The following is a 12,795-nucleotide window of genomic DNA, read 5'->3' as shown; positions in this document are numbered from 1 at the left end:
CTTATGGCCTGGATTGGCCACTGTTGGAAACAGGATGCTGGGCTTGATGGACCCTTGGTCTGACCCAGTATGGCATTTTCTTATGTTCTTATGTTCTTAGTATCTTTTGTTTCAAATTATGATATGAATGGTGTTATGAAAAGGTATTTTGGGAAATATCTTATTAATTTTTATGAAACACCTATAAAAATCTTTCCTGACCTTGCATCCATGACCCAAATGAGGAGGAAAGCATTTTTACAGATTAGGCAAGAAGTTGTGGAAATTGGATATACTTTTCCCCTTCGATTTCCATGTAAGTGCATAGTAAGAAAAGTGAGGATTGTTTTATATTCTTCGCCCCTGAACAACTAAAAATGTTTGTGAATTCTAGAAAATTGATTACTTCATCTCCAGCGACCATACAAGTAGTAAAATAAGGGGTGCTGTATACAACTATGTATGGTTTGTATTAAAAATGCTATAAAGAATTTAAAAAAAACCCCTTTACTCTGCAGCTCTTCACTACCTCTCCTCTCTTTCCTACACCCTTCCTCATGAACTCTTATGTCCTTCTCTATAACTAACACCCTACTCTGAGCTTTCTACCTGGCTGAACCACACATTTAGAATAGTCTTCCTGAATTGGTGCCTCATGCTTCCTCTCTTGAAGCTGCTTTTAAATATGATTATTTTGCTTACAGTCTTAGAGATTTTAATCATTTTCTTATTTATTTTTTATATACCAACATTCAATCGAGATATCACATTGGTTTACATTCAGGTACTGTAGGTAGCTCTCTATCCCCAGTGGGCTTACAATCTAAGTTTTGTACCTGAGTTCAATGGAGGGTAAAGTGACTTGCCCAAGGTCACAAGGAGCAACAGCAGGATTCAAACCCTGGTCTCCTGGTTTATAGCCCACTGCTGTAACCACTAGGCTAATCCTCCTCCCTAAATGAAACTCCCTGTCTAGTTTGTGTTGTATGTTTGTCAATTACGGGCGGATTTTAAAAGCCCTGCTTGCGTAAATCCGCCTGGATTTACGTGAGCAGGGCCTTGCGCGCCGGCGCGCTTATTTTCCATAGGCCACCGGCGCGCACAGAACCCCGGGACGTGCGTAGGTCCTGGGGTTTTTGGAAGGGGGCGTGTCGGGGGCGGGGCCGAACGACACGGCATTTTGGGGGCGGGGCACGGCATTTCGGGGGCGGGACCGGGGCGTGGCGCCGGCCAGGGCGTTCCGGGGCGTGGCCGCGCCCTCCGGAATCGCCCCCGGGTCGGGTCTCGGCGCGCCAGCAGCCCGCTGGCGCGCATGGATTTACGTCTCCCTCCGGGAGGCGTAAATCCATGGATAAAGGTAAGGGGGGGGTTAGATAGGGCCGGGGGGGGTGGGTTAGGTAGGGGAAGGGAGGGGAAGGTGAGGGGAGGGCGAAAGAAAGTTCCCTCCGAGGCCGCTCCGATTTCGGAGCGGCCTCGGAGGGAACGGAGACAGGCTGCGTGGCTCGGCGTGCGCCAGCTGCCCAAAATCGGCAGCCTTGCGCGCGCCGATCCAGGATTTTAGAAGATACGCGCGTATCTTATAAAATCCAGCGTACTTTTGTTTGCGCCTGGTGCGCCAACAAAAGTACGCGAACGCGCTTTTTTTTAAAATCTACCCCTTAGAGTATAACCTCTACAGAACAGAGACTCTTTCTTATATGTTTTTGTACAATGTTATAAATAAAATCAAGTTATAAAAGTGATAAGTAGTACTAGTAGTGATGTAATGACACCCCTGATTAAGGACAGGAACACATGCAATAACAGATCCCTGATGAGTGCAACACCCTTTCCATGTGTTACAATCACTACTGCCAGAGTCTGTCCCATACCCTCTCACAGCACTCTGAGCAGAAGAAGCCCTGCTCTCTGCATCCTCCCCATAGAACCGACTTTCTTTGCAGTGTCTGTATCTGATCCAATGAGACCCTTCCCTGATCCAGAACAGAAGATGCCTGATGAGTGCACCCTCCTCTCCATGTGTTACACTTACACCTGCCAGAGTCTGCATCTGTACCACACTAACCCTCTCACAGCACACTGAGCAGAAGCCCTGCTCTCTGCATCCTTCCCCAAGGTACTCACTTTCCTTGCAGTGTCAGTATCTGATCTAATGAGACCTCTCTGATCCAGGACAGGAACAAAGGCAACAACAGATCCCGGATGAGTGCAGCCTCCTTTCTGTGTTACACTTACTACTGCCAGAGTCTGTGTCTGTCGCACACTTACCCTCCCACAGCGCACTCAGCAGCAGAAGCCCTGCTCTCTGCATCCTTCCCAAGGCACCCACTTTCCTTGCGGTGAACTTGTTAAGGAGAGAACCAGCAGTGAGGGCGCCTGCCTCTCAGCTCCATTAGTCCCAGATCCATCTGTCGCCGGGAGGTCCGCTGGCTTTCGGGCCCCAGGGAGAAATCCAGGGCAATGGCTCGGGGATGTAGGCAACTCTGGCTGGCGAAAAAGAAAACACAGGCGGAGACACCAGAAAGGAAAATTCAGCGCGGAGCCAACCGGCTCCCAGGCCTGGCCTCGGCCCCACCCTTCGAACGGGTTCCCTTGGTAACGGGAAGCTTGTGTGGAAGGGCAAGGCTGCGGAACGTGGAATGAGAGCGGGGCGGGGAAATGGCCGTGGGAGGGAAGAAGGAGGGAGCGGACAGGGAAGGGGTATTGGGGGGCAGCTGGAAAAGAGCTTTGCTAGGAGACAGAAGGGAAGGATCTGCCTCTCTTATGCCGGGGCGGACTGACGGCGTTCCTTGCTGCCTCTTTGCGGTCCCTCTCTCCCGCCATGGTTTACGGCCATCCATCTCGGCTCCTTCTGCACTGCGGCTTAACCCTGCCGCCCTCACGGTCAGCTCAGACAAGATTCCTTGATCCCGCGGCCTTTCCTCTGCACTGCCGTCGTTCTTCACTGGAGGAGGGCCGTCCCTTTATCGGGCCCCTCTTTCTTGCCGTAGCCGCCTCCGGTTCCTCGTGGGACTGTCTTCCTGCGCACATCACTGCCTCAGGTAACTTTGCTTTTATTTATTTATTTGTTCTTTGGGTACCCCCCTCTTACCGCAGCTTTGAAAAGAGTCCTTCCTGGCCGCAGCTGAGGCCCTCCTCCCCACCTGGCAGAGGTAGCAGTAGACGCCTTCCACTTTCCTTCTGGTATTGAGGAGCAGCGCTGCCATCCCATAGCGGCCAAAGATAAAGTCGGAAGAAAAGGCCGAGATATGTATATATGTACAGGTGTGCGGATATGAGAGCGTGCATGTGTGTCTCAGTCTGTGTATATGTGAGAGACTGCAAATGTGTGACCGAGTGAGAGAACCTGGGTATGGGGGGCGCCATAAAACTGAGAGGCCTTCCTCCCCTAATCCTCAACAATCTGTGGGTGACTGTAACTCAAGATTCCAGGTAGGGAGAGCTGGAGGGTTTGAATTCTATTTTAAATTTTTTGGGTGTTATTTCTTGTGTCTGCTGTTTGAAATATTTGGTGTTTGGGAAATATTAGAAAAAAAAAACTTGAGTTACTTTAATTACTGGATGTTTGTTGTCTGTTTGACCTTTTTCTTATTAGTATGGTTTGAATATTATGAATTATATCGCTTGACTTTATTGCTTAATGTGTGAGGAATGATGATTCAGTTTTTCAATGTTGCACTGTATTCTGAGGCTGTCTTGCTATGGTTTCCGATTCAGTTTTTGTCTGCATGTTTCTGGTTGAACTTTGTCTCCTTCTTCTCTATTTGGTAAAGCGCAGTATATTCTGCATGTGTGAATGAGGTGAGATATTCTCCTAGCATGTATTTATTTATTTAGCATTTGTTTATATACCGAGGTACAGCTGACATAGCCTTCACTCCGGTTTACATTATAACCAAACCAGTTACATTTAAATTCATAACAGTGTAAAGAGAATGAATCAGAACAATAACTTAAAAAGTCAATAAATACATTGAACCATACATTGAACAATAGTTATTAGTGTAAGCAACACTTGAAGTAGACGGTTGACACCGTTAAAGAGAAAATTCCTGTGTAGGGATCTAGAACAGCTTGGCTTGCTTGTTACCCCAATACACCTGATATTAGGATATTAGGGTCTGGTGTAATATTTACATTGTTGCCTTTTTCATAGGTAGGGTGTTACTATTTGAGTGCTGGCACTTAGTGTTTTCATATGGGAGGTTTAGTGTATTGTAATTCAGTTTACTCAAAGCTTTCTGAAGGCTGATATGCTTTATAAAACTCCTAATACCATATGGCGGCAGGTGTCTTTTTTTTTTGCAAAGTTTTCTGGTTGGTACCATAGCAATGCAAACATTTGTATTTGTATGCAAGTGATGTTTCTATGTTAGAACACTGAATGCTCTTTTTAATGTAAAATCTGTTACTAAAAGTGCATAATCTTTTAATTGTTTATGGGGAAAGTGGAAAGGAAAATTGGTTTTTACCTGCTAATTTTCGTTCCGTAATATTGCAGACACTGGGCGGGAACCCGAAAGACCTGCTCTAAGGACACATTCCCTGAAATTAGCTGAATCCGGAGCATGTACATCCAGGTGATAATGCCTGGTAAAAGTATGGAGTGAGGACCAGACGGCTGCCCTACAAATCTCTTGGGGAGAAAGCAACTGACATTCCGCTTAAGAGGTTGCTTGTGCCCGCGTGGAATGTGCTTTAAGGCCAGTCAGGACAGAGTGGCCCTTGCAAATATAGGCCGAAGAAATCGTGTCTTTTAACCAGCGGGCCACGGTAGTCTTCGACACCTTTTCCCCTTTCTTCACTCCACTGAACAAGACAAAAAGGTGGTCTGACCGCCGGAAAGAATTAGTGACCTTCAGATAACACAAGACGCGATGAATATCAAGGAGGTGAAGGCCCTGCCCATCGTAGGATCCCGAGACCACTCTGGGAAGCCCAGTAATTCCACCATCTGATTATCATGAAAGGCCGAAACCACTTTAGGCAAAAAGAAAGACGTAGTACGCAAGGACACCTTGTCGTTGGAGATCCGCAAGAAAGGGTTGTGACACGAAAGGGCCTGAAGCCCTGAAATTCGTCTAGCGGAGCATATGGCCATTAGAGATACCATTTTCAAAGTAAAATCCTTCAGGATGGCCAGCAATACCAAATTGAGATTCAATTCCGGCAAGACCTTTCTAACTGAAGGCTTTAAATGCTTCAGCCCTTTCAGAAAATGAACAACCTCCGGATGAGAGGCCAGAGGTTTGCCCTGGACCTTGCCTCAAAGGCAGACCAGAGCTGTAACCAGGACCCGCAACAAACTGTAAGCCTTGGATAAACCCTGCTGCAGGGTTTGAAATGGTAGCCAACAGAGGATCCATACCATGCTGTATAGACCAGGCCTCAAACACCTTCCAAACCCTGACATAAGCCAGGGAGGTAGCTGGCCGCCTAGCCTGGAGAAGGGTGTAATCACCGGTTCCGAATACCCCTTCATGCGCAAACTTCACCTCTCAAAAGCCAGGCCGCGAGACAAAAGTGATCCTCCTGATCCGAAAATATGGGACCTTGGAGTGCAGTAAGTCCCACAGATGAGACAATCGAAGAAGACTGGGAGGGATATTGAGTGTGTACCAATTACCTGGGTTTGGGTGGATATGGATACCTTAATACTTGATCGTGGAATGAGCCCATTTCACCGGGAAAGCAGGCCAGGAATTTCTAAGGGTACCCAGAAGGTCAAGGGCCTCAGTCTTATCTAAATTCAGTTTGAACCCAGAAAGTGACTGGTATACTAGAAATATGTGTAGGGCCGCTGGTAGAGCTGTGCATGTGTGGGATAAAAGCAGAATATCATCAGCAAAAAGTGTTTTATAGTGTTGGGTCCCCACGGGAATTCCCGAAACTTCTGATGTGGTGTTTAATTTACTCACAAGGGGCTCCACTGTCAAAATGAACAAAAGAGGAGAAGGGGGACATCCCTAACAGATGCCCCTTTCCAAATGAAATTCCTCTGAAAATATGCCGTTGACCAATGTGATTAATGTGATGTACTCATAGATTTTTCCTGTAAATCCCATCTTTTGAAGAACCTTTTTAAGAAATGGCCATGCAACCCTATCAAAGGCCTTCTCTGCGTCGCATGTCACTATTAAGGGGTCCGGGAGAGAGAAAATATGACAATTTTCCAGTGCGGCCTGTACTTTATGAAGATTAACTGTAGATTGCCTCCCATGTACGAATCCCACTTGGTTGAGAGATATTACCAATGCAATAATGGGTTTTAGTCTATTAGCTATAATTATCATGTATATAAAAAAAATCACTAAATAAATAAATAAATGTGAAGCTTAATATCTAAGTAATGAAATAGGTCTATATGATGAGGGTTGCAGGGGGGTCCTTCCAGTTTTAGGTAGAACTACTATAGTAGCATCTCTCATGGTGGGTGGCATGGCACCTTCGCTGGCCATATCCTCAAACAAGGGCTGGCTTTTCCATTCTAGCTGTTTTAGCCTTTCTCAAGGTAGTCTGCAAAGGCCTGTTCAAAAAGCCAGGTCTTTAAGGCTTTTTTAAATTTTTTAAACTCAGTTTCAAGTCTCAACTCAACAGGCATCATGTTTTCAACTTGGGGTATTTATAGGCAAGTATGAGAGAGAGCTATTTGAGTTGAATTCCCCCCCCCCCCCCTCCCCCATTAATACAGAGAATTTGGCAAGGTCTTAAAAATGGGAATGTTGTTTTTTTTTTCTTTTAGAGTTGGGGAGGATAACAGTAATTAAGATGAATATCCTAACAAGGTTGATTTACTTATTTCAAATGCTATTGATACCCATACCCAACAATATCCTAAAATTAGAACAGAAAATGTATTTCATTTCATCTGGAGGAAACAGCCTCCCAGAGAGAGTTGAAAATTACTCTATCAAAATAAGGTTAATGGTAGTCTCAGTGTACCTAATTTAAGTTGGTACTATGTAGCTTCCCAACTCAGCAGCATTTGACTGGCATAAATCGAATACTATTAAGCAGTGGGTCTCAATGGAGCAATTCTGGTTAGGTCAGAGGCCTGTTTTCAGTGATTTTATGGCAACCACGCCATACTTGGCATGGATGCATAAATATGGCTCTGAGTACCCGAAATACTCTACATATTTGGAAAATATAGTGGAACAACTTTGTGGGAAAAGGGGAGTATTTCTTTAATACTACTTTTTTCCCGTCGATAGCAGGGCTGAATTAGCCATGCTGTCCTGGGATCTGTCAATCAGGTCCGGGAGGTGGAGCTTGATAAGCAGAGCTTAGTTTTTTGTTCCCTCTGGCTGCGCGTGTGTTCCCGCGCAGGAAGTAACAGATTCTCCTCAGTCTGTTTCTTCCATGCGTGGGATCGCACGTGGAGCTATTCTTCTCCTCATGTCCAAATCCGGATTTAAATGATGCCGCTGTGGCAAGGTGATGTCGGTCATGGAAGGCCATGACCACTGTTACCGCTGCCTCGGCGGCAACCATGATGTGGAGAACTGCGAGTTTTGCTCCAGGATGTCGCCTAGGGCGAAAAAGCAGTGAGCCTACTGCCTAAAAGAGTTGCTGAGTACGTCAGACCCATCGGAGGCCCATTCTTCACCGGGCCCGGTGAAGAAACCTACGCATGCGGTCAAGAGGGCGGCCTCCTGGGATACCTCTCGGCCGAGAGAGACAGGACAACCGCAGGTACGGGGGAAGCAGGGCTCTGACTTACCCGTTCCGGTTCAGTCGTCTGGTCACTCGACGTCCAGCCGTGAATCGGCGCGGGACGAATCGCTGCACCACAAAGCGCCTAAAAAGCATAGCCATAACGAAACGAGCACTTTGGCGCATAAGACGACGACGGCACCGTCAGACAATAGTAGTGCGGCACCGGAACCTTCTATGCACCACATGGCGCCGCACCCACGAAAGACGGCGCCGGACCCATCGGTGCGCAAGATGGCGCTGGACCCATCGGCGCGCAAGGCGGCGCCGGGGCCATCAATGCTCATGGCGGCGCCGGAGCCATCGGCGCGCAGGATGGCGCTGAATCCGTCAGAGCACAAAAATCCAACGACGCACAAGATGCCACCAGGAGGTACTACGGCGCCACAACCATCATCGGCGCAAGTACGGACGATGGTCGCAGTCAGGACAGGACGTAGACCTGAATTATACTCCTTATCAGGGAAATCTGTGCACACCATGGAGGAACACAGAACCCATCGCAAGCATAAACGCCACTCCAGATCACATTCGACGTCTAGTGACTCTAGACACAGGAAGTCGGATACCTCGACCAAGAGATCAAGACACACATCACCGAGCCGATTTCGCAGAACAAGATTCTAGAAGTAAAGGTAAACACCAGACGCCTAGTCAGGTGATACCTCCTCGGCACAAGTCTATGGACATTAGTCCATCTACTTCTAGATCCTCACTAGCGTCGCATCATACGACAAAAACACAACAGTCACCAATCTGCCTCACCTCGTCACAGGCATCCCTTTCATCTCCGAGCGCCTCAGAGGTACAAGGTGACATATCCCGCCCATTCGAAAAACTGCAGACGCAAAAAACAAACCGACCATGCCTCAGGCAACCAAAGACGCCTTTTGGCAGTTGTCTCAATCATTGGCTGGTTTTTATGAAACGCTGGAAGCTTCGTTCACGCTAGGCAAATCAACTCCAGATTCAGCTATCGAACCTGCTATTACACCTCCGATAGACTCAAGGGGTCAACCACCTTCCTCCCCGAAGGGGATGACCCTATGTCACTCACCGACACATCCGGACTCTCAGGAAGATTCTCACTCCCCGTCCAGATCACCTTCATCATCGACTGGTTTTCCATCAGACACTCCGGAGGTGCCACAAGAACCATACCCCACCAGAGGACCTATCATATCCCAGATTTCTAGACAAAATGGGCAATATCTTACACTTACAGATTCAAAAGGAACCCAACCCCAGATCGGAAACCCTAGGACTGTTAAAAATCTTCGATGATTCTGGGGAGCCCAGCACGATTCCTCCACAAGATTTACTTCACAGACTGCTTCTAAAGTCATTACAAGCGGTTTCCAGGAAATCAGACATTAAATTCCGCATCAGGAAAGATATACCTTACGCACTCCCGCAAGAGTCGGTGGTAGTGGAATCCGCGATGCAGTGTTTTAAGAAACCTAAGCTTCATGCAACCTACCTGCCAAACAAGGACTACAAATACCTGGATGAAGTAGCACGCAAGATTTATCAAAATGCGATGCTAACCACAAGGATCATGCATTATCAATTCTACATGGTGCAATACATGTATGAATGTATCCAGGCGACCAGAGGATTGCTCTCAACAACAGGAGATCAACCACCTCAGACCCTACATGACATGGAGGAATGCACCAGGCATCTTCTCCGATCTGTATATGAGGGCATGGAGACCTCCTCCAGGGCATCGGCAACAGCCATAGCGGCTCGTAGGACAGCGTGGCTCCGCTCTAGTTCCATAAGGGAAGACGTCCACGACAAACTGGCCAATCTTCCATGCACAGGGGAGAACCTTTTTGGCACACAACTACAGGAAACAGTGGGTAAACTAAAGGATGAGGCGATAGCGGTACAGTCCTTACAGTCTCAGCCGACTTATCAGTCCTCCAAGCGATTCTACACATACACTCGTAAACCGTCGTATGGCCGTAGACCTTATAGGTCGTATCAGGGGTACCGCCCGCAATCACATCCTACGTATCAGAGACCACAAACCCACCAACAACAGTCGCAGATACCTCGTAGAGGGAAACCACATACACCGCGTCAACAAGGGCAAACTTCGGTGCCTAAGGCGACACAGTCTTTTTGAAATTGAAGCCACCACCACACCCTACACCGCCACCGGGGAGAATTCAATCGTGCCTTCATGTACCTCAGTGATGTAGCTCTTACTGCATGCTTCCATTGTCGTGGAGTCCGCCATGGCGAGGGCCAAAAAATCTAAACTTCACTCTGCAGCACCCCCGGGGAGGGACCTGCACTCCTTGGATGAGTTTGCGAAGCGAGCCTTCCAGTCTTCACTGCTGGCAGCCAGAATCAACCATCATCAATTTTACATAGTACAGTACATCTATGAGTTGATCCAACACGTAAAGGACATGTCCCAAGTTTCAGAACCCCCTTCTGAAGCCCCGGACCTAATCCGAGAAATGGAGGAGGCCACCCAACATCTATTATGAGGGATTTGAAGCCTCCTTGCGCACCTCTGCAGCGTCGATCGCAGCACGACATACGGCCTGGCTTCGAGCAAGTTCCATCAGGGACGATGTACACGACAAATTGGCTAACTTACCCTGTAAGGGAGACAATTTGTTTGGTACCAGATTCCAGGAGACTGTAGCCCAACCTAAGGAACAGTCAGTGACTGTCCAATAGCTCACTGCCTCACAACCGTACTCCTCGACACACAGATATTATGCTCCCCCCAGAAGGCAGACTTTCCAACGGAGAGCATACCGCCTGTATGCGTCGTACAGACCTGCTCCTTATCAACCTCAGGCTAGGCCACAGAACCAATCTTCACAAATTTGAAGGGGTCATCCCTGCCCACAGCGCTCACAGGCTCAACAGCCGGCGACCTCCAATAAACCAGCCCAGTCCTTTTTAACTACACCCACGCCACCATCAGAGAAGGTGTTAGCAGGGGGCATACAGGCGCACATCCAACATTGGCGGGACATCACGACGGATCAGTGGTTACTGGACATTGTTCGTCTCGGCTACCGGATCCCTTTTCCCTCCCTATCTCAGCTCCCTCACTTATCATTCAGAGGGACCAAGTCCAATCTCACCCTCTTGGAAAGAGAAGTTTCCACCCTGTTACAGCAAAGGGCAATTCAACGCATTCCTCCATCTCATCAGAATGCAGGGTTCTACTCACCCTACTTCTTCATACCCAAGAAATCGGGGGATTTCCGCCCCATCCTGGATCTCCAGGACCTCAACAAATACATTGCCAAAGAAAAGTTCAAGATGATATCACTAAAGGCCATCTTACCTCTGATGCAACCCAATGCATGGATGTGTTTGATAGACCTCAAGGATGCATACACTCTTATTCCAATGCATCCTTCCTCCTGGCAATACCTATCTTTCCAAGTCAACAGCCAGCACTTCCAATACAAGGTGCTCCCCTTTGGTCTCTCAACAGCACCCCATGTGTTCACCAAGTGCATGGCTGTGGTGGTGGCGTTTCTCAGACAGCAAGGCATAATCATATTCCCTTATCTCGACGATTGGCTAATTGTGGCTTCCACCTAAAGCACACTCCGCCAACACCTCCACGACACATTCGCTTGCCTCAACAACTTGGGTCTAGTAGTCAACTACTAGAAATCCCACCTGCAACCGTCTCAAAGACTTCAATTCATAGGGCCTGCCTGGACGTGGTCAAACACAGAGTGTTCCTGCCACAGGACAGACGGTCCACCATGCGCCGCTTTTTTTGATGTCTCAAGATTACCCGATTCCCATCCGCCCGTCGGGTATTAACTGTTCTGGGACATATGGCGGCATCGATTCACACAGTGTCCAATACACGTTTCCATATGTGGCAGATTCAGTGGGATCTCAAAAGACAATGGAAACAACATTCACAGCCGTTGACATACAAACTACGCTTAACGAAGGGCATGGTCCAAGAACGAGACTGGTGGCTATAATGCTCAACACTCACCAGGGGTGCCCCGTTTATCCTGCTCCCACACAATGCAGTACTCACCACAGATGCCTCCCGCAAAGGATGGGGAGCCCATCTCAACCACCTACAAACTCAAGTTCAATGGACCAGACAGGAGCAGTCCTACCAAATCAACTTCCTGGAACTACGAGCGATACGATACGCCCTCAGGACCTCTGTTGCTCACCTCCAAGGTCACCAGGTAATGGTGTATGCGGACAATCAAGTAGCCATGTTCTACATCAACAAACAAGGAGGATCGGGCTCTTGGATCCTATGCAAAGAGGCCCTCGCCATCTTCAAATGGGCCAACAGTCACTCCATTCAGTTACAAGCAACTTATCTACCCGGCATTGCCAACACTCAAGCGGACAAATTGAGTCGAGTGTTCCACCCACATGAATGGTCCCTCCATCACGATGTGGTGGAGACCCTCTTCCACAAGTGGGGAAGACCCTCGATAGACTTCTTTGTCACCGAATCCAACCGGAAGGTGGCCCGCTTTTGCTCCGTGTGGCCCAGTCCCTGCAGGGACGCCCAGGATGCTTTTCTCATACCATGGACAGAACCGCTGATGTATGCGTTTCCACCGATTCCGCTCATCACACGTACTCTACAAAAGTGCATGCAGGACGGGGCTCAACTAATTCTGGTGGCACCCGCATGGCCTCGACAGCCATGGTGTACACACCTGCTGCAACTATCAGCAGACGCACCGCTGCAGCTACCGCAACGCGAAGACCTCATGTCCCAAGAGCAGGGAACTCTGCTCCACTCGTCCCTGCTTCTAACAGCTTGGAGTTTGAACGGGTCTCTTTCTCTGAGCAAGGGTTCTCCATCACAGTCCAGGACATAATGTTAGAATCCTGGAAACCGTCCACCAGATGCAGTTATCACCTCAAATGGCAGAGATATGTGACATGGTGCGGTTCCAAAGGTTTAGACCCGCTCACCTGTGCACCTGAAAGGTTATTAGACTATTTACACACCTTGTATACCGCAGGTTTTGCTACTGCCTCAGGGTTCACCTAAGTGCCATTGCTGCCTTCCATAGACTCTATGACGGCCAAACGATTTCACTACACCCGTCAGTATCT

The 12,795-nt window shown here is 48.2% G+C and overlaps 1 protein-coding gene across 2 annotated transcripts in view; it reads right to left on the bottom strand.

The window, feature by feature from the left end:
* LOC115076010 (sialic acid-binding Ig-like lectin 9) overlaps positions 1-2,702 on the bottom strand; it is a 123,693-nt gene extending 120,991 nt beyond the window's left edge. For both annotated transcript variants that reach the window (XM_029577057.1, XM_029577059.1), the window contains exon 1: positions 2,248-2,702. In XM_029577057.1, the coding sequence (XP_029432917.1) occupies positions 2,248-2,290 (43 nt within the window). In that variant the 5' untranslated portion in view covers positions 2,291-2,702. The remainder of the gene's footprint in view (positions 1-2,247) is intronic.
* Between the last annotated feature and the right edge of the window lie 10,093 nt (positions 2,703-12,795).

Source organism: Rhinatrema bivittatum, chromosome 14, assembly GCF_901001135.1.
Source record: "Rhinatrema bivittatum chromosome 14, aRhiBiv1.1, whole genome shotgun sequence".
In the NCBI taxonomy this organism is placed as follows: domain Eukaryota; kingdom Metazoa; phylum Chordata; class Amphibia; order Gymnophiona; family Rhinatrematidae; genus Rhinatrema; species Rhinatrema bivittatum.
The sequence above is the reverse complement of the archived record's forward strand: the minus strand, read 5'-3'. Positions and strand labels throughout refer to the sequence as shown.